Raw genomic sequence first — 16,958 nt, forward strand, 5'->3', positions numbered from 1 at the left:
GCTGCTCAGAGAGCCCCTCAAAACCCACAGCACAAGATGATCAAGGATCAAAGTAATTGTTAGCCAAACAGGCATTTTTCTAAGCTTAAAGTAACTTTGCCAGAATGGAAATTCCCAGTGAACAAAGATGACTATCATGTCACCTGACAGTACAGCTTATTATTGTTCCTTCTTCAACAGTGAAGCAGAGGATCAATAAAGAGTTTAAAATATTTTTAATAAAGTTAAATAGGAATGTACTGTAAGCTGGCCCTGCCTCAGGATTTTGGGGCCAAACTGCTGTGAAGGCTCAACTAAATATTGACCAGCCTCACACACAGAGCTAAATGATCCTTCACAAGTGGTTCTTATACAAGTGGGTATATTAGAGAGATAAGGATTTGAAACTATACTTTGTGGAAAGAAAACAATACCTTCCTAAGAAAGATGTTACTTAATGCAAATTTGATATCATGTTGCCTAATTTCCTGCACTTTGTTTAATCGAAGTCATTGAAAGAAGGTATTGCAAAGAGCAGCACAAGAGGATCACAATTTTTAATTGTAACATTAAACCTAATGTTTTTTGATCCAAAGATCTTCCAGCAAAAAAATTCTAACCCCCCAAAAAATCTAGTGTCTGATAAGATGACAAAGCAACACTGTTTACAGTGTTTACAGTAGTTTACAAGTACTACTGCATGAGCAGAACTACTAATCTTATCCTAGAATCACCACCTCTTCCATAACAGCTCAGAGCATCCAAGGATATGCAGATGCATAAATTCTGTATCTGTACACTTTCAAAATTAATTAATTAAGAGGCATCTTTTTTATTTTTGGGGTTTTTTTAATTGAACTTGATAACACACTGGTTCACTCTCAAAAAAAATTGCACAAGACACCAGCAAGAAATTTCTCTAGTTTAAAGTAGCCCAACAACAGCTCAGCAGTAATTCGTGCTTCAGATCCTCAATGCCTTAAAGCTACCAAACAAACCTACTGAGAGTCAAGTACTAACTGACAGCATTCCATTAACTTCTCACAACATTCTGCTAAGACTGTTGTTATAACATATAAGTTAAAAAGAAAAGAGTGAGCCACTATATTTAAAAGCTAATGCTTAACTTCCAAATCAGGTGGCAACATGATCATTGATAACAATTGGATTTCAGCAACAAAATATTCAACTAGCAGCTGTTTCAACAAAGTTGTCTTTAGTAATTAGATAGTTTATAGCCACATGAACACCTGCTGTTCATCAAAATGTAGCTTACTGGTATTTTACCAGCTCTAATTTTTAAACTGCACAATTGAAATTTATATTAGAGTGAAAAGTGAAAAACCTAGTTAACTGAAGTGCCTTGCCCCCTCTCTTAACAATTAGCCATATGTAATCAGAACTTTTACATTAGATAATGAAAAGCAGTCCTTACATCAGTGCTTTCATTACTAGTGTTTTCTTCTCTCTTCCGTTCTTCTTCCTCTTGCTCTAGTTCCTTAATGCTCTCCTCCAGAACATTAGGCCAGAAGTCCCCTTCAAAGTAAGGGAGCTCCTTTGCACTTGTTAGACGGTCTTCTGTTGCCTGCTTAAATATATCCTAAAAGAAAGCAAACCCCCTTCTGGTTACCACTATTACAAGTCACATAATGAAAAGCAATGTTCTCAATGAGTGACAAGAAAAGGCATCAGCACACTAAACAAAGGATATTTAATATTTAAATTCATTTTACAAGTGCACATTCTAAGTGTAAATTTAACACCGTATCAGCTCCAGTTTGTCAAACACATTTCATATATTTCCACTCAGAAGAAAGAAGTCATTACTGTGTGCTAGATTTCAATGTGCATTCCTATCAACTGGGACAATGTAATCACAACGCTCATGTAAGTCCTGGTAATTCCAAAGATTTCACATACTTCTATCTTCATCAGTATCCTAAAACTACAATTCGATCTAACACAAGAAAATGTAAGATTCCATATATGTTCTTTTGGTCTTTCACAATATTCCTCACAAATTCAGTTTGTTCTAAGGAACCATTTAAAGTCTTTTGCTAGAACGATTTCAGAAGCTACATGTTTCTAAGACTACATTTTAACTCTAAACTTTTGGTGCTCAATTCACTTAAAACCAATGCAGCCAACACCAACAATCAGGCACAATGCATAAGGCAAGGAGGAAATTCGATCTCCCCCAAGCACACACTTAACACACCTTGTAATCATGGACGATGCGCTCCGACACAGACTTGTCCAGCATCTTTTTGTACCACTCTTGCAGTCGCTTGGGTTTAGGTATCTTTTGGTCAGGAGGATGGCAGTGGAAGATGTAGTCATCTCCTTCACTGGGCGGGCACGCCCAGATGTGTCCAGTAGTATACCTGGCGTGGTCAGACAAAACCGGCACATGTGGGCGCTGACAATGGACTCTCGTGCGCTCTCCTCGCTGACACCAGGTGGCGCCACCACCGAGCTGGCAGCAGTTCCCGGACCTAACACTTCATCTTTTCATTAATTTTCTAAAAATCCAGCACTATATATGGAACATTTACATGTAAAGGGTGCACATTTTACAGCCTACATAAAAACAAAGTCTGACACAAACCTGCAATTACCATCTCCCAATTAACCAATGGGGAAAGATCTAGCTATCTATCTAGTCTAGCTATTTCAGTAGTGAAATCTTGAGACAGAGCAGTAATACTTTATATAGCAACATTTTAAAAACCAGATTTACTTAGAAACAGAATTCATTTTTCCATTGTAAATCCTCAGGTTTTTGAGAATCGGTTTGAAAAAGTTTTAGAATTATATCTGGGAATAAACAGGCACTGCCAACCTATGGTATTGAGCGCACAATCTAGAGCACTATTAAGATAGATGACAGCCAATCAGTAGCAGCTGCAGCAAATTAACACTTAAGATCCTTCTTTATTCTCAGTTCTTCTCTATTAGTTTTTTAAGAGAATTCTAGTAGGAAGAATAATCAGTTAGAGAAAAATGACCATCCTTGCCCTGTTGAGAAACAGCTCTGCAGAACCCTCCCCAAGGCCTGAGAGCTGCAGCCAGTTGTCACTCCTTCTGCCCGAGAATGGAGATGATACTGCTTGACCAAGATTGCTTTCCCAAAATGAGAACATGATGTTACTCATTAACACAGAAAATAGCATTAAGTAAAGTTGAGACTTGAGCTCTATGCAGCACATGTACAGGCTCACAGGTTAGAAAACAGTCAACAAAAAGCAGAAGGAAGCCTAATGTATGCTTTTGAAGTAATAAAGAACATACCACCTCACTGAGGTACTGAAGATAGCATGACTTACCTCCATTTCAACTCCCATAACTTTACTCATCAACTGCTTTAATCATAACCCCTAAAAATTGGTCCAAAAATAACCTCACCAAGCTAAACTAGGTATCAACAATAGAGTGATTGATGTTAACTTTCACTGGCCTTTCTACTTCAGTAATTATGGTAATTTAATTTCCACCTTTCTTGTTACTGCAGCTGTTCCATGTCCTTTTCTGCTGTTCAAGTATATTCTCCTCTTTCTTTCCTAACTATTCAGTTTCTCACAATTTCGACTACTCAAGATTTCTTAGTGACCTTATACAACTGTTACAGAGTTAATCGGTACAGACAAAATACACAACTCTCTCTTTATAAACAAGGGTAAGAACTTACTTGCTAGCCCAAAGGAATGACCTAATTAAAGCCATGGCATTACACAGTGACAGCATTTTATGGACTGGAGAAGAGGCTGTTTCTACTTAACCTTAAGAAAGTTTTACATAAGTTTGGAAACAAAAATACCTGAAGCAGAGGCCTCCCCTGAAAAGCTTGCAATCCCTGTTTCTTTTCTCCTTTCCAACTGTACACTGTACAGTTATTCTATCTGTAACTGTATTCTAACTGCAACACTGTTAAGTTATTCTATCACAGGTTGATACTTAGGCACTTCTTTACTATAGGATGTAGTAATTTAATTTGTAGCAAGAACTACTTGGCACAAATGCTGTACAGAAGAAATGTTGTAAGATACTTACCCTAGTTTCTTAACATATTCTAGATATCCAATTAGTATTTCATGATAGACAGCAGTCCTCAAGCATTTAGGTCGGAAGAAATGAACACTGTCAAGGTAAGATATATACACTCGCCTAAACAAAAACAAAACAAAAAAAAAAAAAGGCATGAGAAAGAGGAGAGATTTTGAAGTAATTCTGCAAGTTTATTAATGTTATTTTATACATCTGAAGCATCCATTACAACAGCAATCTGCAAAGCCTCTGATCCTAATTTACCTCTAGAAACTTGGCCTTCTTTTGATATCCTAGACTCATCTTCCTAAAACTATTCAATCCCTTCCTTGAGAACACAGGTCAATCATCCTTAAGGCAACACTGTCTGCCATCCAGCATCTCCAGTAAGAAGCAACTCTAACATTACAGAAGCTATTTTGTTTTTAGAACCTAACAGCTCTAAGGGTCTCAGATGAGAAACAGGGAAGCTCTATACTGAACTACAGGAGGTTCATCCAAACCAGAGTACCAAGGGAAAAGGGACTTTTGTGGGGTTCCTCACCTTTGATTGGGTGGAGGGCAGTCTGAGCCATACTCCTGCACATGCATCCCAAAGAAGCACAGGTCTACACCATCAATCTCCTCAAAGGCAAAAAGTGCTTTTGTTCGGTAAGGGAAAGACTCCGCCATCTCTCCACTGTCTACAAACCTGCAGACCAGAGGGTAAAGAGGAATACCAAATATATTCACATATCAGAGACTGCATGTTACTAGGTGAAGGCAACAAAGATGAGGGCTACTCTAAGTGCAATTTTAGTGCAATTTGAAAGTTAAATGTTTAGAGACTACTCAAACATGAGGCACCCCCTTTTTACCATGAAAAAGACACTCATCACAAAAAAATTATTGTGCTGCTGGAACACCTGTTTGTCACAAACTGGCTGATGATGATGTTTTAAATACAAGTCTTTTTTGACTGGATATTCGAAAAGAAATTATTCACTAGATGGACTGGCAGCATTGAAATAACTCAAGGAAGTTTTTGAGTCACCATCCCTGAAGATATTTAGAAGATGTGTAGATGTAGCACTTGGAGACATGGTTTAGTAGTGGCCTTGGCAGTGTTAGGGTAGCAGTTGGACTCAAGCTTAGAACTATTTCCCAACCTAAATTATTCTATTTAATCAAAGTTTATCATGTAAGTACAAACAGCTCCACCTCTGTCAAAAGAGATAAAAATTAGAAATGAACATACCTTGCTTTCATTCCTGGTTTTACTTCAACAGTTTTGTCTGATGCATGTACCACCCTAACTGTGACCTCTCCTGCCTCTGGGTGATTCTGTCGTCTTAGGAAATCATTGACTCTGTTCTCCAGGAAGGTACCCAGTCTTGTAGCTGGTAACCCTACAGGAGGAAAATACAAATCTTAACATATATAAAACTGAACTGTTCATATGTAATATCTCTACTCAGATGAAAAATTACTTTTAACACATGCAGTATGTTAACATAAATTAAAATTTACCTTTAAACTCTACCACTTCTAGATGGGGTGAGTTGTCTTTCCCCTGCAGGCACATTTATGGCTTTTACATTATTTAAATGAATAAAGAATCTGTATTTCAATACAATTTTTGTCTTGTCTTAAAAGTCAATCACAATTAAGGCTTCTCTTGAAATGCTGTTATTAATTACTTAAACTAGATTACAAAATACTGCTTTCAGACATCTTCACAAGCAGTCTGAAGATTGCATTTGGACGTATATTCTGTCTATAAAGCCATACTAGCCAAGTTAGTACCTCCACTTACCTAAAGAATCCATTTCAATAATGGAAGTGCTCTAAAATAGCATGTTAGCCCTCTAAAACAGACTATTAACTAACACTACCACCTGTGAATGCAAACACTCTGAATGCTACAGAACTGATGGTCAAAACTGACAAAAAGTATCCTCCTTGAACTTAAAAAAACTTAAATACAACACATAACAACCACCTCTTCCCCATTCTTAGCATATTATTTAAATTTGCTGGTGTCAGAATCTTACTTTTAGCAGAGAATTTGTTCTCTTTCCTGGTTCGTCCTGTTTTCTTTAGGCAGCCATCACAGACGAAACTGAAGAAAAGAAAAAAAAAAAAAAAAAAAAAAGAGAAAGTGAAGCCACCCCATGTCAGACCATCAAGGTCTCTAGCATCTTACTATTAGAAGGAAAATCTTCCACCAGATCTTATCTGGTCTGGAAGATACCTTAACTGAAATTTCAAAGAAAAGCACAAAAAACCAGCCCAACTGTTCTAAGCTCCAGGTGCTGCATGCATTATCAGTCACCACTTTCCTTCCAGGGAAGTCTCTACTGGAAGGTCTGACAATATCAGCTCAAAGTATTCTTGGAGCAAATAGGCTCAAACTGCTGTCTCTGATGATAAGACACTGCAACACCAAGCATAAGGCCATTTTTTTTTCTAAATGTCCAAATACACTGTAGACTGAAATGATTCTATGATTCTTCCTCACTTACAGGACTTCCACCCTCTTCTACAGCAATGTGGATCAGACAAAAGAATGCTAAACTCATAGCTTTTTTGACAAGAAATAGGACATTTAAGCTCTTATAAAATTTTATCAACATATAATTTATCACCCTTTTTAAAGTTTTTAAATCAGAAGAAAAACACATATGTTGATCAAGAACCATGGAGCATCTAAAGAAAACTATATTGGTTTTTAAATTTAATCTGATCAGCAAGGTCAAAAAAGTTCATTCACCTGTTAAATCCTTGTTACAAAATTTTTTTGAAGATGACAAAGCAGTATGATTTGTACAGAAAACAGATCAGCCTGAAACTGTTACCAGAACTAAAAACATCTTTTCATGACAGGCTAGCGTCTCTAAACATAAAAGGCTGAAGTGCTCTGTTCCACACAAAGAAGCATTGGAAACATTACAGATTAGAAAACTTCACACACAACAATGTAAGATATACTGTCTAAATTTGATGTTACCCTATAGATTGTTTAAAATTTTCAGGTGATGTAACTTCTTCCATTAAATAGCTTTTTAAAAATCAGCAATATAAGGAAGTTTTTGCATGAGCTCTACCAAATAGTAAATATCCTATCCACTTAATAAGGAGAAATTCCTCACCCAGAAGGCCAGATTATCTCATTATGAAGAACACAGATCTGGTGCATTTTTCTTCCACACTCTATACATTCAACAAATCTGTACAAGGCAAAAAAAGGCAAAGGGAAGCAAAGGTTAGTAGCATCATTGCTTGTTCGTATATTTTGTAATAATTTATTAGAGCACTTATAGCATTTAAGCTTTTGAGTCTATTTAACATAGAGGTCACATCTATGCTGAGAACAGCCTTCATAACAAATTAAGAACCTGCCAGCTCAAGTCAGGCAGACTATGCAGGGACACATTATTACCATTTGCTTATCTTACCACCATCAACATTTTTTTTCCCAAGTGAAGCCCTTTTAAGGCTAAAATCTGCAAGCTGCTTGTTGCTATAAAGAGTAGAGAAGAATGGATTCACACATGTCAGAAAGGAAGAACCAGGTGAAATATTTGGCTGTTAGTTGCCACACTGTGTTTGAACCCTGGGGTATATTACAAATATACTGCAGAAAGGTGGGAAGGAAGAATACAGAAGCAACTACCTAAGTCACTTTCAGAAGATTAGCAGAGATTTAAGCACAACTGAGATAAGTCATATGGTTTAGTTCCCAGATGTTGGTGAATATAATTCTCCAGAATATTTAAGATTGCTTCAGGTAGTGGGACAATCTGACTTCCTTTTGAACATTCCTGTCTAAAAGTTTGAGACTTTAAATGAATAGTTATAATCTATGAGTCATGAGGAATCCCCCTGTAAGTTAGGTTTATATTCTATCTTCCCCTTTAACAAAGGGAAAGAAAAGTTAAGAATCAAGCTACTATTTTCTCCTTCCCACAGCCCTTGTAAAACAGAAGAATTGGCTGATCCTTGTGCCTTTACACACAGGATGGCGTGGGAACAATAAATATCTTTTTTGCTCATTCATTTGAGAACTGAGATAATGTTTGCAAAATAGCAGCACAGGTGTATGATGCAGGACCACGTAAAACAGCTTGAAAAAACTGCTCAGGAATATCAAGAAAAGCAGCTGAGTCATCATCTTAATGTTACTGAATGACTGCAGTTCTGCTTTCAGAGCAGTACAGAATAACTGGCTGATTCAAAATATAGCAACTTTTCCTTTTCCACTACAGCTGCCTGTAAAATGCAGCAACTAGAAACATCAACAGCACTAAGAGCTACTGCTGAATGACTCAAATCAGTTCTAAGACTTGAGCATTTGCCACAACAAGTTTCAAAGCAGAGCTATCTGCATTCATCCTTCTGTTGAATCCACAGGCAAGGCCACAAAATGGAGTCATTTCAGCCCATACACCCAGTGTTACATATTTCTCAAGCACAGCCATGGTGGTTTGGGCTCTCAGCATTGAATGCCAGACCTGTTGATTACTGAACAAGCAGCCTCTACCAACTAACAGAGCTAGGTGGAACTGGAAAACATTCAAAGACAAAGCTGATGGTGAATGAATAACGTGTATCTTACAAAGTATTTATAATAAAATGAAGATCATTCAAAGAATGACAGCAATACTTACAGCTCGGGATCCAGTGTATCATTTTTTCTTTTTGAAAACTGTTCTTTGTTTATTGTGCTATGGAGAAACAGGCAATAAAACTCAGTTTTAACACAAGACAACAAACATTCATGCAATACCACACCTATCCACAAACCAAAACTTACAAGCAGATTTCTTAAACACTCACTGGCACTACAAGGACAGTAATTGTATTTTACACAGTGACAGACAACTGAAATGTTAGCTATTCCACTTTATCTGTGGAAAATATAATTCTTCTCTTGTAGAGAACAAGTGTTCCCTTATTTAGTTTTACTACAGGATAAATATCAAAGCTTGCTGACAATTCAAGTTTTGGATGGTCTGATCAGTCTTTAATGGTGAAAAGACTACTTGATATGCCTCTCATATTCTGCAGGCAGAGATTAAGAAAGGCAAGTTATCTTTTTTCAGATTCCCCTAGCCCTCCCTCTACATCAACTTCAAAGGATAAATTTCAGCTTCCAAACCCTGCAACCCCAGCCCAGTCACTACTGCACATTATCTTTACTTTCTCTATATCATTTTCAAGGACTAAAATTCCATCTTTTTGACAGTGAGGTCCCAAGTATCTTTTAAAGAACCTAGTTCAGAACATACAAGAATACTAAAATCTGTGAGAATTTACCCCAAGAGTGTTCTGCATAACATGAGATCAGTATGTCCCTCTCTGAGAAGCAATGACAGACTCAATCCAATTTGCACGAGATGAATTAACCTTCCTATCTCCTCTTATTTCAGTGTTTATTCTGAAGAGTACCACCTGCAGAATACTTGAAACTCCTTATAAAATAAATTATGAAGTTAAATATCTCAATTACCTCAAACTATTCTTATAATATGATGCATGGAACTTAAACAGGACCCACCATGTATATTCCTATGATGTACTCTATACTGATTTGAGAAGCACTGACTCTATATTGATTAAATTTTGGATCTTTGCTTCTACTAGAATAGCAATTCACCTGTCCACAGGGACATGGTATGGCCCATTGTACTAAGATACAACATTATTTCTTTCTTTTTCCTTCTAGAAAGGCAGATCACAGAATACTAGGGTGGTTTGGGCTGTCAGGGACCCTTAAGGTCATCACCCCCTGCCACTGTCAGGGACACCTTCCACTAGACCAGGAGCTCAGAATTCCATCCAACCTGTCCTTAAACACTTCCAGTACTGGGGCATCCAGCACTTCTTTGTGCTATCTGTTCCAGTGCCTCATTATCCACTTAGTGAAGAATTTGTATCCAATCTCAATCTACCCTCTCTCTTTCAGTACACTTACACCATGCCAAGCCAAAACAGATACTCCCAGTACTGTTTTGTATGCATTTGTTAGTGCATCCAGGATCTGGTTCCAAATGAAAATTAACTGTTTGTCCAATTACCAAGTTCAACAACTCTTCCTCTGCCTTCACACTTTCCTGAATTCCTTATTTTGTTCTACCTGCAGGGTTGTTGCACTGCCTTCCCCCAAAGGGATTTCTTCAATAGCTCAAAGAATAACTGCTTGGCACTCATTTGTCCCTCAAGGGCTTCCTTAGTCTCCAAAAATAATTTTCAACATTTTTTGGGGGGGGAGGTATGAGGAGGATACAGCAAAATGAGAGACTGTCCCAACAGTTTGCCAACAACATGGAAAAATCCATGCACAGCCTTTTATTGTGTCCCCAAAAACTGCACAGCATTTCTCAGACAGATGGCATTCCAGTAGTGAAACATTTGTATGGCAAAAGGAGGTTGCCTGCTTCTAATTTGGATGAAAAACAACCTGATGTTGAATACAAGTTTAATAGCATAGCTAGGGTATAAAGAAAACGGTATGTTTGACATTTCAAGCTTTGTCTGTCACACAGTTGCCTGCAGGCATGGTTATTTTTCTGCAGTAGAATACTTCCAGTTTTTCCAGGGAAAGAGCCATTTTCTTCTTTTCCTTCTATTGGTACAGTTACAATTTTAAGTACTAAGTGCTTAACTAGTTCAGTCAGTCCAGGTTTTCAAGACAAGCACAAGTCCAGGCTTTTATGAAGGAAAAAAAAACCTACAGCTGAACCCCCCTTCCCTACAGAAAGCACTGTAGACCATGAAAGCACAGTCCAAGCAAACACAAATAACTCACGTTTGAGGTTGTGATGGGTCATCTCCCAGAGAAACGCTCTCCCCTTGGATTTCATTGAAGCACTTCTCACAGAAATGATACCTGTCAGCAAGAAGGCCATATTTGGGTGAACTGCTCCGTCCACACAACACAGCCCAAGTCAAGCAACGGAGCCACCAATCACAGCAGGCCAAGGAAGGGACAGGAGCAGAGAGCAGGTCATCAACGGCGACAAGGATATTCAATGATGCAGATTTATGGGCCCCACATTGTGTTTGGTTGGTTTGGTTTTTTGGTTTGGATTTTTTTTTTTGCGCAATCAAAGCCAAGTGCGGACAATGACAAGCATGAAGGAGAAATTAAAAAAAAAATAACACACACACGAACAAAGAAATGGGGGGTTTGCAGGACAAAAACAAAAACATAGAAGCAAGACAAGACAACACAAAGCAGAAAGCCAAGGCAAAGCACAGATTAGCATTAAATCTCTCAAATGGGTTCACAAGCAGCAAACGATAAAAACAAATTAAACAAGAGTATTCCATTATAGCATACCCATACCCTCTTCATTTTAATAATCCATGCCACGTACAGCAAAGAATTAAAATGAGACAGGGGAAAGAGCAGAAGGAAGGAGGAACTGCTACTCTGACTCGTACATCAGCACAGCAGTTCTGCTGGGAGAAGGATCTGCAGGAGATCAATGGAAGAGAGAAAGTCTTCCATCTTAAATGTATAAATGCTGAAAGGTCACAGAATTCTCTCCCAGTTGAAAGGAAAAGCTAAATACCAGAAACTTTAGGAACAATAAAATCTGTCCTCAAAATTATTACAGACTAATAGAACTGTCAAACTCTATGTTAACTAACATTAACTAGACACATAATGCTCTACATGGATATGATTCTGTCATAGCCTAGTCTGCACATAGAACAGTCCAACCATCATTACAGCAAGCATTACAGAGAACAGTTTCATTTGTACTTCCATAAAATAGAGATTAAGGCAGGATTCTACCCCAGCCTTCAAAAATATTCCAAAGCTGTGGCTTCTCCATTATGAGGCATGCTAATTGAGTGCACAAGATAGCTAAAAATAGAAATTAAAAAGTTCTAGAAGTTCATTATAAAGTCACACTAATCTATGGTATTAGCAAGTGTTAGGCTAAAAACACAGGTCTCAACCTCCTTTCTCAGTTTTTATCTGAGATAATGCAGAGAATGGTACTTCCAAAATTATACATTTCAATCTATAGATATATGCATCTGTATATATGATATAATCTACAAGTCACTTGTAGGCACCTGTTACAATACAGACATTCCCTTCTAACATTTGAAAACATGTCAAATGTCAGATTTCTGAGCAACAGTCTTGGTTTACCCTGGTACTTGCCCACAGACAAACATAAGCAGAAGATACTAACATGACATGACATGACATGCTCTACACTACATACAACTCCAAAACTACATTTGCTGTTGTGGAGTATTATGGAACTAAAGAAGTAGAAGCTTAAAAACCACCATTTACTTCTATAAACCTCTATGCAGCTTTAAAAGGCTAAACTACAGCTTTAATAATCTCTGCTTAAAGCAGGTTTTCTTATTTGAGGTTTTGGAATGCATGGAGGGCAGGAACTAAATAAATTTATCAATCTTGGAGGTAAGCAATTTCCTGCTCTAATAGGTGCATTCTGGTGACAGGCAAGGGAATATGGGAATGTTAAAGCATGTGTTTGCTTGCTTCTTCCTGCCTCACTTCACCACTTGTCAGGGATGACTAGCAAGGAACCTCCTTTCAGAAGTCAAGTAAGTTTAAATGCTTTAATAAACCCCAAGTTAAAAAGATACTCAAAAGAGTTGTAGAAGGGACAGCATTTTACAGAGTTATTGATAGCTACTGCCAAGACAATTCCCTTTAGGAAACTTTGTGAGAAAAAGCAAGCATTAATCTGCTGAAGATCTGAATACACAGATCTTCCAGTTAAGATGTGCAATACAGAAGTAAATTTGCTCTTCTGTGTTGACATCATGAGAAAAACAAAGACTTGCCAAAAACAAAACGTATTATGAGCATTAATACACTTTCTGCATAGCCTACTCAGTGTTCTGCATGAAAAATACTGCTGCACAGTAGGAAGCAAAGGCAACAGACTTGTATATATGATTTGTAGGTAAGCGAATATTTAATTAACTGCAGGATCAAAATGTAGTAAAACATCACATTTCTGCAAACAAAGGAGAGAAGAGCAAAGACTGCAGTGAACTTTTGCTCAAAGAAATCATTATTAACACACAAGGCAAAGTATTCAAAAGCACTTCCAGCAAACATTTTTATCTTAAAACATAAAGATGTACACATATAAAGAGGGTGTCTATATAAATGCATGCATGCCTGTAACAGATTGATTGCAGCATGCACAAAACCTCACCAACTGAGTTTTCCTTACCTGTTCTGGTAACTGTAGTAAGTGGCATCTCGAGGGATCGTGCATAGCTGTTTGCCATAGCAACACAAAGTCTGTGGCGAGAACTCCAACTGCAAAGAGGAATGGGTAACCTTAATATTCACACATTTTCACTTGCTCTATGTGAAAAGCAAGTGTGACCCAGACAGTGAACACTTCCACCTTACTCTCTGCACAGATCTCTTTGTACAGCAAGGTGTATGAAGTGCTAGTCACAAAAGACATTAAGTGGGCTTTTATTCTCAAGTTAACTCTTCTCCAAAGACAGAAGGCACATCAGAAGAAGGGAAACAATTTCAGTATACAGTGAAATACAGAATTTCTGAAGTAATAAAAACACACCTGCTTAATTTACAATAGCAAAAGTTTGTCCTTATCAAAAGAAGTCTTCTGTTGGTATTTTTCCCTTTCAAGGACTTGCATACAAATAGATTATTTAAGGACTAGATAGAATTAGAAGATCCACAAAATGCTCAAATTCAGATTACTCAGGATTGCTAAATCCTGGTATACGTCAGAAATTTTTGACACACCATAACTGATACCAATTCCAACTGTTGTATTTCCCCCCTTCAATTCTAGAAAGCAAGCAACAGACTGAAGATATTTACTGTCTTACCTTTCTTCCACAGCAATAACCAAGGCTCTGCATAACTGGGTCAATTTCTTGCTCAAACACCTCTGCCAGTTTGGAACAGTACTTGTACACCCGGGATGTTTTGCGGTTATACAACCAGGCATTATTGAACATGAGCCAGATGTCATCCACATACTGCCATGGTTCCTGATACTGTCCTGTGTCCAGCTTTCTCTTGATAGTAGAAAGATCCATGGGGTTCTTTACTATGTCAAAATAATCCTGCAAGAAACGCAGCTCATCAAAACCCTCCTAGAGAACTATGTTGTGCCATGACAGCATGTGCATTCTCAGTGTACAAATTCTTCTCATCAAGAAAAACAGGTTCCTCCCTGACTTGATTGTCAAACTGCTTGTGACACGTAGAATGCAATCTCTCAGTAATTAACATATAATTCCCCAGTGCTTTCTTTTCACTATTCCTTTATTTCTCAGGTGCTGTTGCTTATTCACAACTAATGAAATCAAGTCACTCCAATTTTAATCAGGTAAACAAGTATTACAAATTGTAAAAAATGCCAATGATTTTGCAGCCATTCTGATCCCAAGATGCACACACAAACATTAATATAAAGCAACTGTTTTCAGTAGCCCGGAAAACCTAACAAAAATAAATAACTTTATTCTACAATAAAACTTACGTCTCCTCTAAGGAATGCCTTTTTCCAATCCACCATTGATTACAGTGCAATGTCTACAAAATTCTGCAGAATAACCGTCAATTGAAAGGTTGTTAAAAATACTAGCAAGTGTATAAATGCCTGTAATACAGCAGGCCTTGAAATTTTGCAGCATCTGCCTTTAAAAAATCCCCACACCAACAGCAAACAAATTCTTTCAGGCAAAGAACATTGTCTGAAGCACCAAAAAACACCTATGCATTTGTTTATGTTTTGTAAACTTGTGTGGTCAATTCAGAGAGTTTAAAAACAGATTCTTGAATGCTAATTGTCTTGTCAAAACAGAACAAGCAGAAAATTTAACCTAAACAAACCTATAACTTAAAGTGTTTCTTTCTTTTCTATAACAGATGATCATTAATGGATATTTTTAAGTTGGTTTGATCTGCGTAATTTCCCACATCCTCAGACAAGATTTATATGTGATGAGAAACACCTATGAAATTCAGCAATGAAAGCATCACAACATGAAGCAACAACCATAAAAAGGCCATATAGCAGTGGGGTTCTGTTGGCAAATCATTCCAGTACATGATATTTCTGCTTATTTAGTAAAAGGAACACAGAACCAAACAAACATTCCTAAGTCAGACCTTGTACGTTTCACCATCTAAGTTAAACCTCCCCAAACAAATCAATATGAAGATGTTAACAAGACAGACTTAAGCTGTTCTCAAAAATGCAGTAGTTTTGAATTAAAACCAGGAAATTATCTTCCAAAGACACTCACAGGAATTCCTAGTAGCTGGGGATCCACAGGCTGTCGAAATGGAAGAGACTCTGGATCCTGACGGTAAAGTGCCTCCAGTGTTGGCATAAGCGCCTGCCGCAACTCTTCTGGCTTGAAAACTTGGGAAAACAGTCAACATTAGAAAGATAGCAGAAACAGCTGGAAGGAAGAAACCTGCTAGAAAATGTGATGTGTGTGGAGAAAGGCAGACATACAATGGGTTTAAGGTACTTAGCATGGCTTGTTTATCCTCTGCAACACTGAGTGGAGAGGAGGATATTAAAATGATCATCTGAAGAAAAGGTGATCATAAGATGACATTGATGAGTAGAGATGGTTCACATTCCAGATACATCCCCTCTCGGAGGCCCCGAGGAAAAAAAAAAACTGTCTAGAGAAGCTGTAACTGAGTATTTCAAATCTCCATTGTATTGACAATTTTACGACGGCTTAGTGTCTAATTCTAAAGGCTTAAAGAACTTGCCCAAAGCCAATTATAAGCACATGCATTATTAGATATTTTTGTCCAAAAGCTACAAAGAACAATCCATATAAGTACCACATAATCCACTAAGTACCAAAAAGGAAAGCCCAGGTTTTTTTTCCCCTGCAGAGATTTCTCTAGGGAGATGCAGTGAATTTAAGTCAAAACAGTCTTTCCACTTACTTTTTTTCTTAGACTGCCCAGCTGCTGGAGAAGACTGAGTTGCTGGAGTAGTAGGTCTTTCTTCCCCCTCTGGTACTTCAGTCTTCATTTCAGGTTTCTTCTCTTCTTGCTCCATTGGGTCTGGCTTGCATTCCTCCACGACTGGTTCTACTTTAGCCTGGAAAGCAGTTTGGAGCCTGTTACTTAAACCTTCTGGGAAGCCACCCATTCACATTTCTGTCCTTTAAACCTGTCATGCTGCCAACTCACTCTTCTATTTCCTTTTTAGTCAAAACTCACCTAAAACACGAGCAAATGTGTTAGAATGCATCTTTAAACATTGCCTAGTAGCAATGACGAGCTGCTAATGAGCTCTGAGCTGCAAGCACACACATGGGTCCCTCTTCAAGCAGTTCTAACAACCTCTCAAACAGCAGAACTGCCAGGATGATGGGACTGGCATCCACACTCCTGGCTGTCCTTGGTGACAAGTTGTCAAAGCCCAGTAAAGCAGCCCATCATGTACATGTAGCATCATTTAGTTTGGAAAAGACCTTAAAGATTAAGTTCAATATTAATGTGACACTGCCCAATCTGCTACTATGCCACATCCTAAAGTGTCACAGCTACACATCATTAAATACCTCCATGATGATTCAACCACTCCCCTGGGCAAGCCAATGCTTGATAACCCTCTCAGTGAAGAAATTTTTCCTAACATCCAAACTAAACCTCCCTGCCACAACCTGAAGCCATTTCCCCTCATCCTAGTACCTGCTATTTTAACAGCTGCAGAACTGACTTGAGTGCATTCTCACACTGGCATTTACCAAAGCAAAGCTTCATAGCAACCATGTTATAATGGTCCTTCCTGTGGCCACTGACTTTTACCACAATTTCACCACAAAACACAGACCCTCTCTTTAGGAGTAAAACAGAAGACAACAATCAAAACTGCAGCAGCAGCAGGTAGCACCTACAGCTCACTGAATTCTTGAAGGAA

The 16,958-nt window shown here is 38.0% G+C and overlaps 1 protein-coding gene across 1 annotated transcript in view; it reads right to left on the reverse strand.

Annotated features, from left to right (window-relative positions):
• EP300 (EP300 lysine acetyltransferase) overlaps positions 1–16,958 on the reverse strand; it is a 60,296-nt gene that overhangs the window by 6,137 nt on the left and 37,201 nt on the right. Inside the window, exons 17-29 of the mRNA XM_079304650.1 lie at positions 15,977–16,133; positions 15,310–15,428; positions 13,882–14,121; positions 13,245–13,333; positions 10,814–10,894; positions 8,673–8,729; positions 7,155–7,232; positions 6,057–6,124; positions 5,261–5,411; positions 4,568–4,714; positions 4,030–4,143; positions 2,198–2,363; positions 1,415–1,579 (exon numbers count right to left, since the gene is read on the reverse strand). Coding sequence (XP_079160776.1) covers positions 1,415–1,579; positions 2,198–2,363; positions 4,030–4,143; positions 4,568–4,714; positions 5,261–5,411; positions 6,057–6,124; positions 7,155–7,232; positions 8,673–8,729; positions 10,814–10,894; positions 13,245–13,333; positions 13,882–14,121; positions 15,310–15,428; positions 15,977–16,133 — 1,632 coding nt within the window. The remainder of the gene's footprint in view (positions 1–1,414; positions 1,580–2,197; positions 2,364–4,029; positions 4,144–4,567; positions 4,715–5,260; positions 5,412–6,056; positions 6,125–7,154; positions 7,233–8,672; positions 8,730–10,813; positions 10,895–13,244; positions 13,334–13,881; positions 14,122–15,309; positions 15,429–15,976; positions 16,134–16,958) is intronic.

Source organism: Erithacus rubecula, assembly GCF_903797595.1.
Source record: "Erithacus rubecula genome assembly, chromosome: 4".
NCBI lineage: Eukaryota > Metazoa > Chordata > Aves > Passeriformes > Muscicapidae > Erithacus > Erithacus rubecula.